Genomic DNA, 24,584 nt, shown 5'->3' on the forward strand with positions numbered 1-24,584 from the left:
CTTTCTAACACCATCTTAAAATTAAAAAAAAACTATAGATAAACAGCAGGATATTTTAAAAAGAGACGAAACATGCCAAACATTAAATACAATCCTAAATATAAGAAGAATATTAACTTCTGCTACAGGGCTTGGGATATGATATAACTCAGAGGTAGAGCATGCACTAAGCATGGATGAGTCCTGATTTTAATCCCAAGCACCAAAAAACCCAAAAACACAAAAATCAAAATTTTTGTTACAGATTAAACTATCAATAACAACAACAAAATGACACCAATAAGAAAACCCACAAGAAAAATTGCAATAAGCAAATGCTTAGGAATCCAACTTATTTGAATGGTTTTAAGTTTTTATTTCACAGATACGAAGTTAACATTGTCATTCTTCACTTGTTCTGTTCTGATTAAATTATTGTGTGTGTACATGGTCCCGGCAAAGGTAGATCCCCTCAGGCTCACCCTACTTACTTAGTGGGTCTCCTTCTCTGAGATGCCAGATCTTACTCTCTGTATCCTAATTCCATTGCTGCAGAGGCTTGGCAAATCTCATAACTGGAAATAGCAAATATTCTTGCTAAGAATATTTTGTTCCAAGCATTAACACTCATACCACCTCTACATTTACTTATTCAACAAACATTCAAAACCACCCCCTCCACGAAAGGCATTGTGCTAATCACAGGAATATAGTGGTGATGAAAACAGACATGATTCCTACAAGCATGGAATTTAGGTCCCACAGGGAAGACAGAATGCTTAAACAATTATAATTTAGCTCACGTATACTGTGAAAAGTACAGAATATTATGCATGCCCACAGCAGGAGAATATAATCTAGGCTACTGAAGTAGTCAGAGAAGGCAGAGGGATATTAAAACTACATCAGAAAAATGAAGAGTACACAGCCAGACAAAACAGAGGAGAAGAACATATCCTACAGAGAGAAACAATATGTGTACAGAACTGAGTATAAGACAGTAGCATGAGTGAAAGAAATTCAGTGTGTTGTACTGCAGAACATGAAAGGACAAGGGGGGAAGAGACTGAGCTACAGAGGTAAGCAAGCACAAAATTCTGAAAACATTTGTATTCCAGATAAAGATTTTTGGCTTTTATCCTCAAGTAAATTAGAGAATTTGAGAATGGCCTGCAATCTAGATTGAAAATGGCAAGGCTACAACTAATGACATGCAGTTTAGTAAAGATTAATCACACAGAAGAGCTTGGAAAATTAAAACATAAGCATGTGTGTGTGTATGACATATTAGATGTAATATATATATGTATATTAGTCTAACTGGGATAAAGTAGGCAAAATTATTCCCATCAGGAATGGAGAGAAGTAAGGATTCCAGATATACACAGAAAGTAGAGTCCACATATCTTGGGGATTTCCTGGACATCCAACAAGCCTTCCTAGACCCAGCTTAAGCAAAGATGGTGGTTCTATCATGTGCACAGATTTAGAATCCTGTACCAGGAAGAGACTTGGAATGAATGACTTCTATTTGAAAAACTCCATATTGTGGAATTCCTATACATAAGCTCAACTTCTGAACCTCTGTTGCTTCTTTTAGATACTGTTCTTGTGCTAGTACCTGTTGGTTTGGACCTTCTGATTCCTTATCTCTTTATACCATTACTACCAGAGACAGATCATGTTATAATAATTAAGATTTTACATTTCTAAATCAATGCCTTACCATAATTATAACCATTTTGTATTATGAGCCTTTTGAACCATAATTTTAATTTCTTTGTATGCTGATGTCTTTTAATATCAGAAAATTAATCCAATTTTTATGTAATGATTAAACGTGTCTAATATATAACTATAAATTTAAACCACTGTAGAGTCTTTCATTAGAATCTCTATTAAATTAAGGATACAGTTTCTGATGTTTATGTATATTATCCATGTGTGTTTTAAAGCAGCACAATTTTAGGCAAATTTCCATCATTATTATATTTGATGATTTCTATTATGAGAGCTTATGTGAAAACTGAGAAGGAAATGCTTATGGTTTCATTTTCCAAGCTCTTTTGGCATCTATAAAACAGCAAATATCCCAATTTATAAATGCTGAGCTCCACAGTTGTGTCTATTAGGCAGTTATTTGCAATGTTATTTGCAATAAATCTCAGTATGTGGTCTGGCAAAGAGTGAAAAGGAAAAAAAGAGATGGGACTGAAGCTGAGTGGGCTGGGACCAGGAAAATGGCAGTCAGGAGACTAAGGCGAGCTGCACCCTGGTCTGGTCAGGTACATATGGGCTGTGATGATATCCAGCTCCTATTCTGTCTCTGGTTGCTACCAGTTAAGAACATTTTCCTAATCTCAGACTTACACAAATTCAGAAGAAAGAAATGAGGAGACAATGGAACTCTTGAGGATTTAATCCTCAGGGAATAAGCAAGTGAAAGGGTATGAGGAGACAAACTTAAGAAATGTCAGCTAGGACTGGGAAACTCCCAAAGCCATCTGGCTGGGAAACAACTGAGTTTCCCAGGACCCAAAACCTAGAAGACCTAAGTTCAACCATAACTAATTGTACTACCTGGCAATCTGTACCCCACAACCACCACCCCAAGTTCTCTATACAAGTGCCCTGTACTCAATAACAATTATTAAATAAATGTGTAAATTAATAAATTGATTTGGTTTGGTTTTCTCTTACCTTCTTTTCACTCTAGCCAATTGCTTGTTCATCCAATAGTCTAGCTATCATTTATGAGATAGCAGATATTAATAATGTTGGGGAGTGATACTGGCAAAATTATATTGTTATATTGTAGGCATGTATGATATGTAACAACAAACCCCATCATTATGTACAACTACAATGAGCTAATAACAAATGTGGGAAAATAAATAAAATTTTTTAAAAACTTAAAATTGTAGGAGAAAACATCTGATACTTCATCTATCTACTTCCTTCCCATGAATGCCAAATTACTGTGTAAGTACAATAGCAACTTTCCAGATTGCTCCCTGGCCCCAGCATCCACACACACAAGTGCATTCACATTTTAATCCTAACTCTGCTCATTGAAGCAATTTTTCCAACTAATGAAGCCGTGCTCCTGTCATCCCACCCCTTTCAATTCTTAGTTTACATTTAGGGTAAGGACAGTCAGTGATTCCTTTCTGGCTAGTCTCTGTGTTTGGAGTCTCCCTCATCTACCTACTCAGTCCTAAACTAAATCCTTGCCCACATCATGAAGTCATTTTAATCAGACAGCTGTTCTAGATTGAAGAATATGTTTTTCTCTCATTTTCTCCCCAAAGATCAGGAATACTAACTGGGAGAGAAAAACAGCACTCCCATTCATTCATTCTTTTTTTTTTTTTAAATTCATTTTTATGTAAACAAATGGGATATATTTTGTTCCTCAGTTTGTACATGAAGTAGAGGCATGCCGTTTTTTTTTTTTTTTTTTTTTTTTTTTTTTTTTTTTTTTTTATTGTAAACAAATGGGATACATGTTGTTTCTCTGTTTGTACATGGCGGAAAGGCATACCATTTGTGTAATCATAAATTTACATAGAGTAATGTTGTTTGATTCATTCTGTTATTTTTTCCCTTCCCCCCACCCCTCCCACCCCTCTTTACCCTCTATACAGTACTTCCTTCCTCCATACTTGCCCCCCTCCCTAACCCTAACTCTAACCCTAACACTAACCCTTCCCTCCCCCCATTATGTGTCATCCTCCACTTATTAGCGATATCATTCGTCCTTTGGCTTTTTGAGATTGGCTTATCTCACTTAGCATGATATTCTCCAATTTCATCCATTTGCCTGCAAATGCCATGCATGCCGTTTTTTGTAATCATACATTTACAAAATAATAATAGTTTTTGATTCATTGTTATTTTTTTCCTCCCCCCCACCCCTCCCACCCCTCTTATCCCTCTATACAGTCCCTCCTTCCTCCATTCTTGTCCCCCTCCCACCCCCCCATTACGTGTCATCATCCACTTATCAGCAAGATCATTAGTCCTTTAGTTTTCTGAGATAGGCTTATCTCACTTAGCATGATATTCTCCAATTTCGTCCATTTGCCTGCAAATGCCATAATTTTATTCTTATTTATGGCTGAGAAATATTTTATTGTATATATATATATCACAGTTTCTTTATCCATTCATCAATTGAAGGAAATCTAGGTTGGTTCCACAATCTGGCTATTGTGAATTGAACTGCTATGAACTGGCTGTATCTCTGTAGTATGCTGATTTTAAGTACTTTGAGTATAGGCCAAGAAGTGGGATAGCTGGGTCAAATGGTGGTTCAATTCCAAGTTTTCTAAGGAATCTCCACACTGCTTTCCAGAGCAGCTGCACTAATTTGCAGCCCCACCAGCAATTTTTGAGTGTACCTTTTTCCCCACATCCTCACCAACACCTACTGTTGCTTGTATTCTTGATAATCACCATTCTAATTGGGGTGAGATGGAATTTTAGGGTAGTTTTGATTTACATTTCTCTTATTACTAAAGATGTTGAACATTTGTTCATGTATCTGTTGATTGCTTGTACATCTTCTGTGAAGTATCTGTTCATTTCCTTAGCCCATTTGTTGATTGAGTTATTGTATTCTTGGTGCAGGTTTTTGAGTTCTTTATAGATTCTGGAAATTAGTACTCTCATTCTTGATCCTCCCTGCTTCCCTACTAGTTTGTTAGATGTGCTCAGATACTAGGGACAAAATAACCAATAACAGTTTTTAAACCACTGCCTACCTTTCTGAAAAGTCTTAACAAGGTAATTCTAGAGCTTCTGTGTCTACTAAATTATGTCATCAACAAGGACCGACCCTTCTCATTCTCCTGGTGCATCATTCTTAGCATGTCAGCATTAATTTTTTTAATATGGTCATATTAAAGTTGCAAAATGCTACCAGAGTTCTGGTATCATTTCTTCATGTAGCAGTGTTCCTAAGAGGAAATAAGAAGCTAAGGTAAAAAATTTTTAGACCTGCTCTCCTTCTTGGGCCTCTATTTCTTCTAAATGGGCAAATGTTGATCAAAAACTCAGAAGATTACTTTTTATCCTTCATTGGCCAGAATCAGGCCAAACTTAGATCAAAACTGGCAAAACAAGTTAAGTATTAATTTAATGGGCATAAGCACAGTTATGCACAAGTAAAATTGGAGTGCATTAGAAACAAAGAAGGGAGTTGCCTCATTCAGTAGATAATCATATCTGCCACCCATCATCAAAATGGTTTTCTGAAAACCTGGGATTCTTCTCCTTCCTTCCTTCCTTCCTCCTTCTCTCCCTATCTCCTTTGTCTTCTGTCCTTCCTTCCTTCCTTTTCTTCCTCCTTTGTTTCTTTGAAAGTGCCAGTAAGCATTTAAGTAAAATGAAAACGTGGCATAATTCCAAAATCAAGTTCTATTTAGCCTTTCTCTGTACAGTCTAGTCCCTTAATAAATAAAGAAGTATGTTTCTCATTGAAAAGCTATAGAAAAATAATTTAGAATAGAGAAGTAGCTGAACGCCAGAAATGCTATATAAATCATATCATAGTTCCTTATTTGTTTATTTTGCCATTTCAGTTCTGCTTTATTTAATTCTGCATTGCTCAGTTGCTTCAGTGGATACTTGATGCTGTAAATTAAGTTCCCCAGCCTCTCAATCTGTCAAGAAGTATTCAATTCAACAAGTATTGAGAGCCTTCTGTCTTCTTAAATACTCAAGAACAGTTGCACATATAAAGTAACCCCAAAAATTTCAAAAAGAAATTTTAATAACTACACATATAAAATAGTTTTGATTTTCAGGAATGGAATGTTCTTAGAACAACCTTTTGAATTATACATCTTTAAATAACTACTATGTTCTTTCTTTATTTTCCGATTGATAATAACCCCTCTTCTATAATTTTGTCTCCCCTTTACCAGTTACTTCATTTATCTGAATCTATGTGCTTAGTTCTTACTTTTGAAGTCTAAGCTAACAGATGGAGAGACAGATCACCTCTAAACATCTGCACAAAAACACTTAACCTGATACTCCTGCTGCGAGTAAAAGGGATTTTAATTATATGATTTTTGAAAATTTCTCTCACAAGTACTATAAGTGAAAAGTGTTCAGTGTAAAAACAGGTTATTATGCAGGCTCCTATTGTTTTGTGAACATACCTTGCAAACAAGTAAAATGCACTATATCAGTGTTATAAATAGAACTTAGATGGAAAACAACCTCGTGATGTCATCAATGTTTATGACAATCATACTTTAGGGCTACTGGAAATTTCTGTGTTCGTTCCATCATATTAACTCTACAACAGCACGAAAAAAATGAGGAAAAATTGATGATGTTTGCCACTCATTCACTAAATATACTAAAAAAATTATTAATAAGAAGGACTCTTAGGAAGACTAAAATGTGCCTATAAATCATATAAAATTATTTTGGCTTAGACAATAATGAGATTTTAGTAACACATGAGTATTAGAACCTCAGTTTTTCTGATTTATTCCCCAAAGTAAGGTTAGCGAGTCCCCATTTTCCCAGAGCATGTAGGTGTGTAAACTACACTTGCATACTCATTCTGAGATACTGCCTCCTCCTTCTGTGTTCATCCCTGGAGTTAGAATCTGCAAGCCTCTGCCGTCTCCCTCATAGCTCAATTCTTGAGTCTCATCTGCAGCTGTAACTTCAACTGTTACATAAGTGCTAAAATATCCTAAATTTGTTTCTATAGTTCCAGCCTGCTCATCCCCCTTCTGAGTTTTCAAATCATACTTCTGCCTTCCTTCTAGGTAACCACTTTAAATTCCACACACTCAGACAAGTCTGGACTCAATCTTTTATCATATGAGCTTATTTCTGTGCTCACCATCTATAGTTGAAGTGTTAATGCATTTAATAGTCCAAGATGGAAACCTCAGTTATCCTCTATACCTGTATCTTCTTAACTGCTCTCTGAATCCATTCACAAATGTCTGAAGGGTCTACCCTGAAACTATTCATTAAGTCTGCCCTTTGAGTCCTACCATAGATCTAGTTCAACTCATCATTTTTCACAAAGGGTTTGCTCATTTTCTGCTGCCCTAATCCAATACCACAGACTATGTAATTTACAAAGAATAAAGATTTATTCAGCTTACTGTTCTTAGAGTCCCAAAGTCAAGGAGCCACATCTGGTGAGGGCCTTCTGGCTACAGAGATCAGAGTCACAGAGCACCATGTGGCAAGAGGGTACATACTTCAGATACAAAATGGCTTTTATGATGGATCCACTCTCAAGATAACCCACTAACCATTCACTGATTAATCCATTCTAATAATCTCTTAAAGGTCCCACCAGGTCCCACCTGTCAATACCTCGCAATAAGGACTAAATTTTAATGTAAGGTCTGGTGGAAACATTCAAACCATAGCATGGGCTTTGGTAAAAATCTTTGAAAATTGATCCCCTGTTCTCTAATCACTGTTACAGCCAAAACACCCTCTGTGACCTACATCCATTCAATAACTATTTATCGAGCACATTCTTATGCATCAGGCTTTAGGCTGGGCATTTAGTAAAAAGTGCAAGGAAAATCAGAGACCTCTCCTCATGAATTTATACTACAGTTCAGAAGATATACAGTAACCAGGGAAGACCTCAATGAGGTAGTGTCATTTAGAATAAAACCTGCAGAAAAAGAAGATACCACCCACAAAAAAGTCAAAGAGGATAACTGAGTCCATGGTGAGAAAGAGGCTTCAGGGGCTGGAGGTTAAGGCCACAGTGGTTGAACCCCCATTTACAATGAGGAGAATATGTTCCAAGAGGTGGAAAAGGTAAATACAGGTGACATCATCTACAGCTGTATGGGCCACTCTTATTAAAAGTCTGAATCTTCCATGAAGCAAAATTAGAAGCTAGGAAAGATTTTTATGCAAGGAAATAATATCATCTGATTTACATTTTTTAAAAATTCCAGAATTATGTTTCCCAATCACAAAGTGATCGTCGATCCTCTACTTCAAAAATGTTTCTTGGTGAATGAGATGACACATTTTAGTTTACTCAAGTGAGTCCGGGTTTTCCCCTGTTGTCCAGCATAATTATTAATACAGCCCCCTTTCATTCTCACAAGGGTCATAGTGGAGACCGTAATTGTATGGTCAACTTACTGATATATAATGCAGTGAAATAAGGTTGATACTAAAGGGCCTTCTAAACTTGTTCTCAATTCACTTCTTCCTTTCTTCCCCATCACATTTCTCTTACAGTTGTTCTGGTCACTCTGAAATGTAATGCTAACAATTTCTGAATGGGATATGTATTTCCCACTCCTATGTCTTTGCTTATTATGTTTCTGCCTCTTTTAGAAAATCCTCCAACTATTTCACTGACACAATCCTGGGGAAGAGTCCTCAGAAACCTTCCCAGAAACCAGTCAGAATGGATGACTTCCTCTTCAACATTGTGTCAATCTCTCCATTATAACATTTAATACAAACAGGTTTATTATTTGTAGGTCTCTCTCCTACGAGAATGTCGGTACCTATGGTAAGAAAAGCATCTCCTCTTACGTGGTTTTGGGTCTTCATTAGCCACTAAATGCCTCCATTAGAGCTAGTACTTGATATATGATTTCTAAGTGAATGATTTCATATAAAAGCAAAATAAAATACATAGTAAGATAATAAAGTTGAGCCAGGTGCTATAATCTCAGCAGCTCAGGAGACTGGGGCAGGAGAAACACAAGTTCAAAGTCAGGTCTCAACAACATAGGGGAGCCTTAAGCAAGTTAGCTAGACCCTGTCTCTAAATTTAAAAAAAAGTATTTTAAAAGGGCTTGAGTACCCTTGGGCTTAATCCTCAATACCAAAGAAAGAAAGATAGTTGAACAATCAGATTTTAAAAGAAATTTATCCAGTAAGCTTCAAACATTATTACTTTTGTATCTAGGTTACTTTCTTTCTCTTTACCTTATTTCAAGTCTAATGTAAACCCATTCATTAAAAAGTGATAATAAACTTTAAATGAATAACTGGAAGTAAAAATATATTTGTAAGACAAGAAGAAGATGTCTAATTTTCAAGGAAACTCAGCTATTTCATGTTTGGGTAGTAAATTTCTAAACAATTCAACAGCTGAAATAAAATAGGTTAACACATTACCAAAATATGATTTCATACACTCACCACTCTTAATTGATCCTGAACAAATCCTACTCAGAAGAAGTTTTTGACGTAACTGCAGAACTTCAGCTTCCAAGGCTTCAACTTTTGATCTCCATTTCGATTCCTGCTTAGACACCAGCGCTGCTAGGTGCTCTGTGTATTCTCTGCTGCTTTTGTCTGCTGGTTTTGATCGAATAATTGCCAAGGCCAGAGCCAGTTTTGAAGTTCTCAAATACCACGCTTGAATATCCATCCTGGCTTTTGTCCCTACCATTTAATAAGAAAAAAATGTTACAGAAATTCATTTCAACATTTTTGGTATATTTCATTCACTCCAAATTGATTTTGTACAGTAACACTAATTAATAAGTTTATAATAAACTTGGTATCAGTAACAAAAAAAATTTCAGGAACTGAAAACAGTATGAGAAAGATACACAGAGAGAAATGCAGACACATCCATATTAAGTATATTAAGATTCAAAATTGTAGTTTTAGATAACTTGACAACTTCTTGGGGTTGAAAAAACACACATTAATTCGTTTAGAGGCTTCAAACCAGGTAAACACATTAGAATCACTAAGGAAGCTTTTTAAATATATGAGTGCTGGTCCCCTTTGCCCAAAATTCCAATTCAGCAAATCTGGGATAGCACTGAGATTTTTATATTTTGAAGAGAGTTCACTGGATAATCAGAAACACTAAATTAAATCATTCACTTAAATTTAAGCCCTTCCTCTTCTCCTCAATGGTTCTTTCCCTGACACCTCCAATCTGTATGAAGAACAATCTTTTAATCTTTTTGCTTCATATAAAATTGTGACTGTACTCTGATTTTGCACTTCCAGAGATTTCCAACTGCCATCCTGAGTATACTTTTCCAAATCAAAAACATGTTACAGTCTTGTGATATGAATGTACTTAAAGGGACAACATTATTTATCACTAAATTCATTAGCTTACTGTAATTATCTCTACTGAAGTATAAGCCAATCGGGGCCTCTACCACACTTTGTGTAATAACCATGGGGATTTTGCACATAAAATGTACTAAACAAAAAATATTAATGAATATTATAACATTTAACATAAACAGGTTAATTATTTGTAGGCCTCCCACTTGTTAGAATCTAAGCACTTAATGGTGAGAAGAACACCTTCCTCTTACATGCTTTAGGGTCTTGATCACCCACTAAATGCCTGCATCAGAGCTGGTACTTTAGATATAATTGCTAAGTAAATGATTTCATATAAATGCAAAATAAGATAAATGGGTTTATATTTGACTTGAAATAAAGTTAAGAGAAAAGAAACAGGCCTAAATACAAGGGCAATAATGTTTGAAACTCACTGGAGAAATTCATTTTAAATTTTGACTGTTCAACTTTATTTATTTATTTATTTACTTATTTATTTATTTATACCAAGGATTAAACCCAGGGGTGCTCAACCATTGAACCATATCCCCAGCCTTTTTTAAATATTTTTTTAAAACTTAGGGATGGTCTCTCAAAGTACATGTGCATATGTACTTCAACCAACTTCACATCAAACCATTTGAAGAAAACAATGCATCGGTACTAAACAAGTAGAGACTTTTTCCTTATCATTATTTCCTAAACAACACTGTGCAGCAACTATTTACCACAGCATTTACATTGTATTAGGTATTTATAAGTAATCTAGAGATGATTTAAAGTACATGGAAGAATGTGCATAGATCATATGGAAAATACTACACCATTTTACACAAATGACTTCAGTATCCACAGATTATCATATCCATAGGGGTCCTGGAATCAATTCCCCCAGGACACAGAGAGACAAATGTGCAATGTTCCAGAAAATTCAGGCCTTTGGGTTTGTAGGGCAAGAAGAAGAAGAAGATGTCTAATTTTCAAGGAAACAGAAAATTCATATTTGGGTAATATCTATTATATCTATTCTATTAACACAATTTCAAATTCACTCTACATTTCATACTTTATTTCCTTCAATTTCCCAAGCCTGTCCTTCCACTACAGTTGGATCCCATGTATTTTTCAAACAACAACTCAAATAATACTATATGCTTTTTCAGATTTTTTCCCACCTACCACCATATGGACCTATCTGATATCCTCTCATTTAGCACTGAAAATACACTATCTAACAGGTAACTGAATATTATTTTATTATAACCATGATTAAACAGAAAGTTCGGGGTTTACCATAGAATGTTTTTTATAATATTGAAAACTGAGACTGATAAATAGTTACATTTTCAGAGATGTTTTATTAGAATTGGAAAGTTATAGTGATATGCTGAGTATATGAACAATAGGATCCCAAATATAAGAATACAGGAAATATAAAATAATTGATAAAGGATTTATCTCCAACTATAGAATTATTGGTGATTTTATCTTCATTTTTTTTCATGTCTCTATATTTTCTAATTCTGCAATGAACATGTGTCAGAGTAAAAAAAATTTGAAAGAAAATGGATTTCCAAAATTAAAGTACACCTGCCATTTTGTTTTTAACCTTCCACAACTGTTAAATACGCCAAGGACAATATACTGTTAAGACATATATACGAATTGGAGTTATAGCTCCACTTATTTTAGCTTTTGCTGCAACAACTTCACAGACGAGTTTAGCCTCCATCTGTCATATCAGGGACAGGAGCAATACTCTAACACACCTTACTTTCAGAGAAGCACCCTGTGTGCAGGGCACAGACACCTGGATGACTGTCCCTCAAGAAGCAAGCCTGCTAGTGTATGTAACAGTATAACCTCCTGCCAAAACTGTTACCTATTTAAACATGTTTCCATTAGAAAAGAATCTCACATTCCATTAGGAATAGTAGGACTCTAGGCTAAAAAGGAAAACTAGAAAAACAGCTTATTAGCACAAGAGGACAGAGTTCACTGGGTAATAAAAACAGCAAACTCCCTGTCATCTTGCAGAGATATTTAATTAACTGATTTAAGCAAGTTGATTAAATATTCTGATTTTTAAGTCATTACCTGCAATTTGCTAATAATTTTAAAACCATGCTGAATATCAGTCATCAGAAAAGAAATATCAAATTATATAGTCCTTCTGGATTGTAACTATCTCAGGGTCACTCATCTGAATTAATTAGAATTGTATCATAAATGAACAGAAACAATTGCTAATGAAAATGTTTGGCATAGGACTGTTGGGTATAAATCACATAGAAAACACATACAGCTACAACCTAAACCAAATAGAACTGGGCTTTTAAAACTGTTTCCTGACATTTGTATGTGTGTGTGTGTTTATAAACATTTACTTTTAAATTTCAGGACAGGTTTTCTATCCACCAAGTGCATTTGCAAGATGAAGTAATTCTATTTCCCCTAAAATATCATGGAAGAAAATATGAGCATCCATGGCATAATAAGAAATATATATTTGGCCTTTGTCCCCAGTTTCTGACACAAAGTTCCTAAATTCCTTGGAATTTCTTGAGTTGTGGGAGATGCGTTTGTTATAATGGGGTAAATCCTGTTAGCCTCCAACACATCTTGAGGATAGGGGCTGGTTTCCAGAAATACCAAACCATAATTGTTAGAAGCCTGGAACTTTTATCATCACCTACCCTCTCCATCCCCAACCTCTCAGGATGCAAGAGAAACTAGAGATTGAGTTAACAATGGATCATGCCTACATGATGAAACCTCTGTAAAAGACCCTTAAACAATGGAGTTCTGAGACCTTCCAGGTTGGTAAATACAAGATGCTAAGAGGGTTGTACACCCCGAGAGAGTCAGGAAGCTCTGTGCTGGCTTTCCCCCAGGGGTGGCCCATAAGTCTTCCATCTAGCTATTGCTGAGTTACATCCTTTATGGTGAACTGGTATCAAGCAGAGTTCTTTTCTGAGTTTCATAAGTTTTCCTAGCAAAACTCACGAAACCTGACTACTGATGGGTTGTAGATCTCTGACTCTGTAGCCAACTAGAACTAAGTGTAGTAACCTGAGGACCCTGTATTTGCCATAGGCATCTGAACTGCGAGCAGTCTTATGGAACTGATTCCTTATACTTGTGAAATCTGATACTAATTTCAGGTAGTTAGTGTCAGAATTAAATTGAATTATTAGACACTCAGTTTGTGTCTAGAGAATTAAGAGAATTTTTGTTGCTGGAAAATACTCCAGCTTCCTAAACATATTCTCTGTTTAACTTGAAGAGAGATCAGTAGTAACTTTCAGAAAGCCTTTAAAAATGCAATTTATGCTCGAATAATTTCAATAAATAATTAAAATGAACATTTAATGTTCCCCAAGAAGGCATTTAGTGTCTCTAAAAATTCTTAATAGTTTAAAAGATGAAATTTTTACAGTCTTTTAAAAACAGAGCATTAGTTCAAATTGGGTCTTCTTTGTCTTTGGATTTGGAAACAGTCCTTGCCACAGCAAAGTCCTCCAAAAGGCTGTGGAAAAAAATCTAATCAGATTCCCTATGACCCCTGGATTTCCCTTAAGGCAATGCATGCTGCTCTACAAATATTATTTCTGCAATTTTTATATGCCCTATTTCTTTTACCCTCACTTTACCCAAGTGAACTTTAATTTGAGACCAACTAAGCAATCCTGTGAACTATCAAAACTGTTGGGAATTATAATCCTAGATTCTAATTTTGGTTCAACTCTAAGATCAATGTTGAAAATTCTCCAATAAAAAAAGCCCAAGATCACTCTTATGATAGACTAGTGAGAGTTTAAATTAGAACCACACAGGGAATTAAGTTCTAAGATTTTATCTTAAAGAAATGATGAGAACCACATCTAAAATGTTACTCCCACAAATGATCCATAAAACTGTTCGATTACCCAAAACACAAAAACAAAAAACAAACTACTGTGACCAGAGAGAACATATAATAGTAGAGATTAAATTGTACCATATCACACAATTAAATTGAAAATGTTTTTGAGAATATTTAAATTATGGGAAAAGAACCACATGAAATTAAATATACAGTGAAATAGAGCTGTTAAATAGTAAATTTGAAAAATTCATATAAACAGATAATATATATTGAGATTTAGAGATAAAAGGGGGAAGGAAGGAGATAGAAAGGGAAAAGGAAAAGAAGGAAGGAGGAGGGGAGAATAAAATAATACCATGGATTCTGAGTTGAGGAAGTCTGAATGATAGTATTTTCTTGTTTTTACATTTCTTTAGTTTCTACATGTCCACCATACACATCATAAAATGCATATGTCAGGAAAATGTCTTAGTACTAATCCTACAGAAATATTCCCTGTTGGACATTTTTTGAAGTAGAAATTATAGGGCATGCAGAAGAATGAAACTGGATTCTTATCTTACCAAATATACAAAAAGCAACTCAAAATGTATTAAAGGTTTAAATATAAAACCTGAGACTGTAAAGCTACTAGAAGAAAACATAAGGAATAAGCTGTTTGATATTACTCTTGTCATATTTTTTCAAGATGATCCTAGAAGCACAGGCAATGACAACAATGACAAAGACAAATGGGACTGCATCACACCAAAAAACTTCACAGTCACAGAGACAAGGAACACAGTGAAGACCGCATGAGTTGGGAGAAAATAGTCACAACCCCAAATTAGATAATGAGTTAAAAACCCTAAATATATAAAGAATTCAATTCAACAGCAAGAAAACAAATAACTAAAAATGGTGGAGTCTGAATACATATTCATCAGAAGAAGACATGCAAATAGACAAGAGGTATGTGAAAAAATTATCTGCGTTACTAATCATCAGTAAGTGCGGATTAAAATCACAATGCAATATCACTTCACACTTAGTAGAATGACTATTACCAAAAAGACAAAAGGTAACAGGTGTTGGTGAGGATGTAAAGGAAAGAGGACACTTACTGTTGGTGGAAAAAAGAAATTAATACAGCCATTATGGAAAACAGTATAGAGGTTCTTTAATATATTAAAAATAGAACTACCTTATGATCCAGCAGTCCTATTTCTGGGTGTGAATTCAGAGAAAATGAACCAGTGTGTCAAAGGTATATCTGCACTGCAATGTTCATTGCAGCATCATTCTCAAAAGACAATACATGGACTCGACCTAAGTGCTAGATGCTCAGTGGCAGATGCATAGATAACACTGTGGAAAGATGTGGTATGGAACACTATTAAGTTTTAAATTTAAGAAAGAAATTCTGTCATTTGAAACAAATGGATGAATCTGGAAGATATGCTAAGTGAAATAAATTGGGACAGAAAGATAACATAGTGATGACCCCACTTATATGTAGGATCTTTAAAGTCAAACACATAGGAGAGAGTAGAATAGGGAAGATGGGGAGATGTTAGTTAAAAGGAACCAAATTTTGCTGTAATCCTATAATCCCTGGGGCTAAGGAGGCTGAGGCAGGAGGATGGAGAGTTCAAAGCCAGCCTCAGCAAAAGTGAGGCACTAAGCAACTCAGTGAGACCCTGTCTCTAAATAAAATGCAAAACAGGGCTAGGGATGTGGTTCAGAGGTTGAGTGCCCCTGAGTTCAATCCCTGGTACCCACCCCCCAAAAAAGGAACTAAGTTTCACTGAGGATAAGTAAGTTCTAGATACCTATGGTACACCATGGTGATTACAGTTAATAATTATGTACTATATATTTGAAAATTGCTAAGACAGTAAATCTTAAATGTTCTCACCACACATACAAAAATACTTCTGTGAGGTGAAGTCTATGTTATGTTAACTGGCTTGATATTATAACTTCACTCTATAAATAAAAAATATAAATATGTATATCTATAAAAATACCATGCTCTATACTACAAATAAATACAATTTTTACTTTTTCAATTATATTTTAGTAAGATTTTTATATATTTAGATGCTGATCCATTATCAGATGTAGGAAAAATAGGTAAGCAAATAGAAATGAGTTTTAGCTGAAAAATAAAAAAGAAAAATGAAAATGGGCTTGAATGAAGCCTACAGCACTACACAATAATTTTCATATTGTGATAAGAGGCCAGCCAGCAGAACGCACTTCCTCAATTCTTAGACCTCTTCAACTGTAAAATATACCATTAATTCAGCACCTTTGGAAGGAAGGAGGAGAATACAACAAGAAAGAGCACACTAAACATACTCATATATTCTAAACTGCCAAATGCTTTCCGAATTGAGGAAACAGAATCAATGGAATGAGAATTCAACCTCCTAGATTTGCTAATCTACCTTCCTTTCCCCAAATTCCATAAAATCCAGAGACTTCAGGTAGTTCCACAGTCAACAAATGGGTATACCCCTTAACGTGGGTGTGTTTAGTGTCCCTTCCACTAATTCGAAACACACAGTGGATTTTGGAGGTGTGACAGAAAAACTCTTCAGTATGACTAAGTTGTAGACCAGTATTCACTGTAGCCTCAATGACATAAACAATGACTGGTTCATAGTGGGCACTCTAATAAATTTTTGCATGAGTAAATGAGTAAAGGAATACATGAATGTTTCAGTATAGGTCATACAGTCACAGGGCTGCTTAGATAGCTCTTAACCTTTGCACTAATAAACCTGTGTGAATTACATACCAGACAAAATGGGATGGAGGTAGGATTTAATTAATTAACCTATATGACCCATCTGTCTCTCTTCACTCAGTGATACATCCTTTCTGGATTACCTACAATGAGTGTATTTCCCCCAAACTTATGTATTTCTATGATGAACCCTTAAACATGTACCAAAATAATTCTTGAACAAAGAAAATAAGAGATAACATCCAGTTCATACATAGTTTTAGGTCAAAGGTAAAGCTATAAAGGAGAAAGATATCATATTGTGGGAACCCCACAACAAATACTTGCCTTGCCAGGAAAGCAATGAACTGAAGGACATTGGCTGAGCTCTCCTTAAGTCACTGAGATGAGTATGATTAGATGAAGTGTGGGTGTAGGAGGAAGCACCCGTGTACAAGGATAGTGAAATACACATTTATCCAAAATCAGTCTGGAGAGCAGCAGAGTACTGGCAATGCCAGAACAGTAAGTTATTACAAGATTTTTGAGATAATTAGTTTTAGTAAAGTTTGGACAAGGTCTAACATGTAATTTTTGGATTAGATCCAGCTGACAAATTTTCTAATTATTGTTATAGTTTTAGCACATATCGTACTGTGAAGTACTCAGTAGATTGACAACATGTGAAATTTTACATAAAAGAATCAAGAGTTACTCAAGATTTCAAAATTCTCTATTTTAATTATTAAGGGGGCTTTAAAAGCCTTTCCAGCAAAGTGAGTCTGTGCATGACAGGAGCTTGTAAAGATGAAAGGCTTTTCTTTCTTTCTGTTTCATTCCCATCAGAACAGATCATCTATCATTTTCTTCCTGTTAAAAAAGAGTTAACTAATAATAGATTTTAAGTACCTAGTTTCTTACCAGTTTTTAAAGCCCCCAGCCCTAACTTTTGATATCTTCTTTGTTCTGTCATAGGAAATATTTTCTCTGAATTCTGGCAGAATTTCACATGGGAAAAGTGCATCACACACATGCTATAGGTTAGCAAAAAGTACACCAATTGGGATGAAAAGTCATGTGTATAGAGCAAAATCATCAATCATCTTACACCATGCATCTTTAAAAGGGACAGGGAGCACACAGTTACTATTAACATGATTAAAAATATTTTCAAAGAACTATGAATGTTTCCTTGTTAATACAGGTATTCCACATACTGATCTGGACAAATCCTTATCACAAAAATAACAAACATTACTTACCAGGCATATACAAATGTGTGATGAACTACGTAACTCAAAACCATAAACTTCATGATTTTGCACTCTTTAAGAGGCTACATTCTAGACACGGAGAAAGTTATGTGCCATAAGATGAAGAGGACTATGGGATGAAACCACAAACCAAAGAAACAACCAGAAGAAACAACTGAGAGAGGCTCCACCAACAGCAGAGGACACAGGCAGCTGGCTTTGAAGACCAGCTAGGCCAGGGCCTGAGCTTTAAAGGAAATGAGAATAAAGAGGGGAGATCAGGAGGCAGAGTCTCCTAGGAAAAACAAATAGCCCTATGCAAAGAAGTTCCATTTTGCAAATAACACAACAGGAAAAATATTTTTTTTTCTAACTACAATTATGTAACACTACTTACGACTTACTTCACTTCTGTGTATACTTAAAGATAGGAACTCAAGGAAGCATAAGCCACCTCACAGAAACATTTTCTTTAAGGCTCATTTTTAGTTCTGAAAAAATGCGATGTATTTCTCCTCTGTCTCACTCATTTAGATCTCACCAAGGAGACTACAAATTGCAAAGAGCAACTGACAACGCTTCCTGGCTTCTTCCAGGGCTTCATTTTACAAGTAAATCGAATATTTCTTTTATCTGCTACTTGGGTCTGCATATTAAAAAACAAATAGATTAGAGTTCTATTTTCATTCACCTAAAATACCCTACTAAGAAAGAAGGATTATTTCCAAGAAATCAAGCATCTCTTGTCTACGTGCATTCTCACATGTGAGTTCCTTCACATATTTGGCCCTTTAAACACAGCATCGCTACTTGCTCAAGACAATAAGCACACAGAAACAATATAGCTCTTTTGTGAGTTAACCATCACTCAGAACTGGTCCTCACACTTCCCTCTGCAACTGTCAGCTCCTGCCTGCTCTTGAACATACTCTTGGACTGGGTCTGTAGTTGCTGTCTTCTCTTAAATCAGATAATGACAATCTCAACCTACTTTCCCACTGCAGAAGTTTCTCTTCTCCAAAAAGAATCCATCAGCTTACAAGATCCATGCTACCTACCCACTTTGCCCCACTGATTACCATTCGAACCCCTAACTAGTTAAGGAATACCAAATAAAGCTGCGGGTCACTCCAAAAACATGGCAGCCTCCAGGGCAACAAAGGGTATCATAAGGTTCATGGGTACCAGAAGATGGCATCCAGAGCAGGAAGTGTCCTAGCTCTTCTCTCCCAAATGGAACCAGTACCTATCTTCCCCTTGTACTAGGGGTTATTGAACATAAAAAGAATCAGCAATGCTGCAGGCTAAGAACTGTTGCCTTCTCTTTCCAGTAAGTGTATGGAACTTTCCAAGGTCTATGTTTCACCTACTCATTGTATTTTACTTTCTTTCCTAAAATTTCCATCTGCCCAACCTGAGATTAACAACTCAAATAAATTCATGGCAGTCAAGAAGTGGTCTCATAGTGACACTGTAACCAGGTCTAAGCCCTGATTCTCATGAAAGGTATAGGTAGAACAGAAATGGCATAGGCATCTTATTTTGGTAATGCCATTTGTATTACGGATTCTTAGAGGTTGTTAATTGATAACACTATCAATCTATTGCATATAATAAGAATACTCAAATGACAGGAACTAGCCTTAACTACAGTGATTCCATTCAACTTGAACAGAGAAAATTAAAGTCATTTGTTGAAGACCAAAGGAATTTCTCAAAGTAGCTCATGTTGTAGAAGAAATTCAGATCTTCAAGTCAGCATGGTTCTGTATCTAAAATCTTATTAGTCAAGTTAATTAATACAAAAAAGTTGTACAAGGTGAGTTTCATCCTATTACAAATCTTACTAAAACAGAGGAAATAAAGGGGAGTTATTAATTTATAAATGTAAGTGGCAATTTATCAATAGAAACCTTTTCCCAGATGTTCTACTTGAATTATTTGATTTGTATCCATAGGGCTAAAATGCAAACATGTAGACTAAGGTGATTAAATCTGGACAAAGATGAGAGAAAAATAACTGAAAATATAAGTAGTAAACATAAATCGAGAATGACTATATTAATATTATGCATATAGAAAACCCTTTTATGACAAGGAACATTTCATAATGATTAAAAAATCAAATCATCAGTAAGATAAACAATCCTAAATATGTATGTACATTATAGTAATAACAGCATAAACACGTGAAGCAAAAAGTGAAAAAAAAAAAAAAACGTAAGGGAGAGATAGAGACAAACCCAAACTCATGCGGCTGTTTTCATATACTTTCAGTAATTGATGGATGAAGTAGACCTCAAATGATGATGATGAGGACGATGATCATGATGATACAGAAAATTTTAAAAACACAGCCAGCCACCTTTCTTTGATTGGCATTTCTAAAACACTACACCTTACAAATACAGAATGCATACATATTTTTTTAAAGTTTTCATGGGAAATTCAAAATGACAAATCATATGCTGAGACATAAAAATTCTCAATCAATTTCAGAACACTGAAATGTTACACAGTGTATTCTTTAACCACAATGAATAAGATCAGTTATACCTGTGAAATTCCTGAAATATTTAAAGTAACCAACTCATTTTGAAATATAATTGGTAACAAAAAATCAGAAGTATTATAAGAAGATATTTCAAAAAAAAACACACTAGTTTGTCAGAAAGGGTGATGGTGAGAGGGCTGCAAACAGCACGTGGAGGTGCCAAAAAGAGAAGACTTGGAAGTCTTAACATTTGCAAGACTGCCAGGTAAAAGATATAAGAAAACTGTTCAGTATGTCTCCAGAAAGTAGAAATAGAATCAATGCATGAAAATTACAGGGAGAAAAAAGTCCAATAAACAGAAAAATAAAATATCTTGTGAAAGAAGCTACCCAATAATATGCTATCTTATAAAGTCATAAAATTCCATTTACTACAGCTACTCAAGCAGAAGCTGAGTGATCATCTGTCTGAGATCATTAATAGGGACATCAGTAGCTACCCCAATGTCATATGGGGTCAAATAAAATGGTGCTTAGGAAAGGGGTGTACAATGTATCCCCTAGCAGATGCCTCAGGTCTTTCAAGTTCCCTCTCCTTGCTCTGTGTTTTAATGTTCTTCCAACCTCAGCATAGCTTCCCTCTGCTGCTGCTTTGCTAAAAAGTTACTGGCTAATTGAGGACTTTTCTGACCACCAAAAAAACTGGAAACAATTCTTTTTCTTCTATGTTCATGTTACTTGAATTTGTTTTCTCAACTGTGTTTATCCCAATCTGAAATGTAGACATTTTTCTTATTTACTTTGGATTAAAACAATTTGAGTGCAATAATTCTTCCATCACTGCTATGTTCTCAGGACATGGCAATTGATTAATAAATACTTATTAATTAAATGAGCAAATTACTATCATATTTACGTTATAGCATGGTCTGGTCACCAAAAAGTACGAGATGCTTCCCATTTTTTTAACAGAAAAAAAAATGTGTAGCTGGCAAATTTACAAATTGCTCTTTTAATATTTCAATTTCATATATTTACTGGTCAGTTCACTTCCTTCAGTTTCAAGAGTTTTCTGACAAAATAATTATTTGCATTTGACTTCCTGGAGTGAAACAGTATTATTCTAAATTATATAAAGTTAAGATGAAAAAATGAAGTTTATCACTGATTCGTTTTCTAATGACTCAAGGTTACAGTTTGGTAAGTACTTACAAAAATTTTAAAGTAGCAAGAAATCATTGAATTTCCTGTTTATGGTCTCATTGTGGCCCTTAATCATCTTGATTAACAGTGTTACCTCATAGCTCTACCTTTATCTGAGTTCGTAGTCCTAGATGATTGGCTGTTTTCATGTTAATATGTTTTTTTAGTGCTGTTAGACAAAGGGGAATGAACAGTGCAGAGGAGGCAGATTTTATGTATTTAGGGTTTACTAGTAGGAAGATGGGTAGGACCAGAAGAGTGCTAGAATCTGCACTTGTCTCTCAGAATAAGCATGGTCTAGGAAATCTGCTATCTGCCTAGATAGAATTCTCAGGAAAACCTCATTCATCTACCTAAAGGGGAATGTGAGATTATGATTACTAGGGGTGTAGGTTGTGTGGAATTACCAGACTGATAACCATTTTGTGGTTGAGTGAAATGCACACTGATACAGCTAGCTGCCTGGTCTTAATAGAAGGAAACAAGTGAAGTCAGCAGAACATCTGATTGTAACAGGTGATCCGTCTACTGGCAGGCTGAACAGGAAAGAATTTCCTCATAGCAAAGTGTCTTGAGATAAAGAAAAATGAAAAGATACACTTTCTTACCCAGGAGAGTTGACTCTAGACCTATGAATTATTGACACATGCTTTTTTGTTGTTTAATATTTGCATGTCTACCCAGATCAAATAATGCTGTTAGCAGCTAATGCTGTGTCAAACTGTTCTGAATTTAAATCTGCAGAATCATGTTTGGTCAGGATGCCTAAAAAATCCCACAGCTGCTTATTTAAACTTATTTTTAATTTGCTCTAAAATGTATTTTAATCACAAGGGGACTTTCAGCAAAGTGCTACAAATCCAACATTGCTAAATATCAAAGCATTGCAAATAGACTTAGCATGCTAGAAAATGACCAATTAAATGCTTCTTTACATTCTGGGAAGAGAGGACACATGTTTTAAAATAATCTGTATTTATGGTGGTTAAATAAATTTATTTTAGAAAATATAGTTTATGAAATATATTGGAATTAAAATTATTTCACCAGGAGTACCAGGGGTATATCAGTACAAATTTCATCAGTAATATCAAACATGAAAACAAAAGCTGTTGTTTAGTAAACAAATACCATTGTTCAGAAAATTAATATTCAGGTACAGACTTGACCAACTGTTTTTCTAGTTACACAAGAACTGCATTTGGGATTTAAGCTTACTGATTGGTGTCAAAAAAGACATTGGTAAATATAAAGGTTAAATGAGGAATTATATGGTCCAATGAAGTTCCAAGGCTCATTTCTTTCCTCCAAATAAAAAGTAATGTAATGGCATAGCTCTATTAGTGTAATACAACTAGTACTAGTAGTGATACTGATAATTCCTAAGCACTCTGTGCCAAGTAGTATCATAAGTACTTTTCAACCATGATTCACTTCAGTCTTTAAAGATAATCTTACAAGATTTTTACCAGCATATTTTTTATTTTATGCGCAAAGTGAGATGTAGAGATCGCTTTGAGTCATTCACCTGCTCAAGGGCAGAGCTGGATTCAGCCTGCAGCACATCTTTCTTGAATTCTGTGGCTTAGCCCCTTCCCCAATCCAGTTAAGAATATATCTATTTTTTCAGATCCTCTTGGGAATGTTGGTGAAGGAATGAAGAAAGATGAGATAATCTTTACTACCAAGCAACTTAATTCTACTGGAAAGAAAAGATAAAAAGCTGTCGACAATCAATTAAGAGCCCAAACCAGTGATGAGTACCAAAACAGAGTTGAGAGAAGGGAAAATCACTGTGGGTTAAATGACTAGGGAAGGTTAGGGGTAGTTACTGATGCCCTTATTAAAGCAAAGGGTTTGAGTTCAGCTATGTTGCCACCTACCTGATGTCACACAGTAGACAGTAATGATGAGATCTTAACCTAAGTATTATGGCTCATTCCAGAATCTTCCTGCTGCCTCTACTGCCTCAATGCATATTCAATTAAATATACTGCAGCTTGTCAGAATCAAGCAAGTAAACTAGACTGTCAGAAAGGGTAATGGTAATGGTGAGAGGTCTGCAAACTGCATGTGGAGATGCCTAAAAAAGAAGACTTAGAGGTCTGAACATTTGCAAGGATGCCAGATAAAAGATGAAAAAAAGTTGTTCGATATTTCTTCAGAAAGTAGAACTAGAACCAATATGTGGAAATTACAGGGAGACAAATGTTCAATAAACAAATAAATAAGATATCTTGTGATAGGAGCTGTCCAACAATGGAATGTACTATCTTATAAAGTTATGAAATTCCAATTACTACAGCTACTCAAGCAGAAGCCAAATGGCCATCTGCCTGAGATGATGACAGATTTCAATACTGATGTGAAAGCTACACAGATAGACCAATGTCTTCTGCAATTCTGAACCAGTGATTACACAAGTACCCAGGCAGTGCTGTGTGGCAATTAAAAGTACTAGCTGTAAAGTCAGAGAACTTGGTTAAAATCCAAACTCCATCACTCACACATTTCATTTATTTAGCTTCTGTAAGACTGTTTGCTTATCTGAAAAATGAGGCAAATAACAGAAGCTACCTCGTAGGGTTATGGTGAGGAGTAAATGAGATAATCCATAGAGAGGATTTAACATACTGTCTGGCACAGAGTTAAGAGCCTGCAAAGATTGTGAACACAAGATCACTGTAGCACTGAATGAAGTGCATACATGTAGTGCTAATTCATTCCCCTCACCTGTCTCTGTTTTACTTTTACTCAGCAGCAGGAAGAATTCAATGTCCAAAGTTGAGCTTTGGACACACGCAATTTACACCTAGGTAATTACAACATGAGGATTTAAACAATAACAGTAATAACAAACACCTGAACAGTCAGCTTTTTAGCCTAATCATTTCTTCATTACCAGGAATACCCAAAACCAAACATCATTTGTTAAATGTTTGAGGCATCATTTTAAAACTTATTAAAGAAAAATCAACTCTTTCTTAATTGAAACAACTATTA

The 24,584-nt window shown here is 35.3% G+C and overlaps 1 protein-coding gene across 1 annotated transcript in view; it reads right to left on the minus strand.

Moving 5' to 3' along the window:
• MEI4 (meiotic double-stranded break formation protein 4) overlaps positions 1-24,584 on the minus strand; it is a gene marked incomplete at its 3' end in the record, with an annotated part of 174,091 nt that overhangs the window by 139,271 nt on the left and 10,236 nt on the right. The window contains exon 2 of the mRNA XM_079146544.1: positions 9,154-9,399. Coding sequence (XP_079002670.1) covers positions 9,154-9,385 — 232 coding nt within the window. The 5' untranslated portion in view covers positions 9,386-9,399. The remainder of the gene's footprint in view (positions 1-9,153; positions 9,400-24,584) is intronic.

This window comes from Sciurus vulgaris (genome assembly GCF_902686455.1).
Source record: "Sciurus vulgaris genome assembly, chromosome: 7".
NCBI lineage: Eukaryota > Metazoa > Chordata > Mammalia > Rodentia > Sciuridae > Sciurus > Sciurus vulgaris.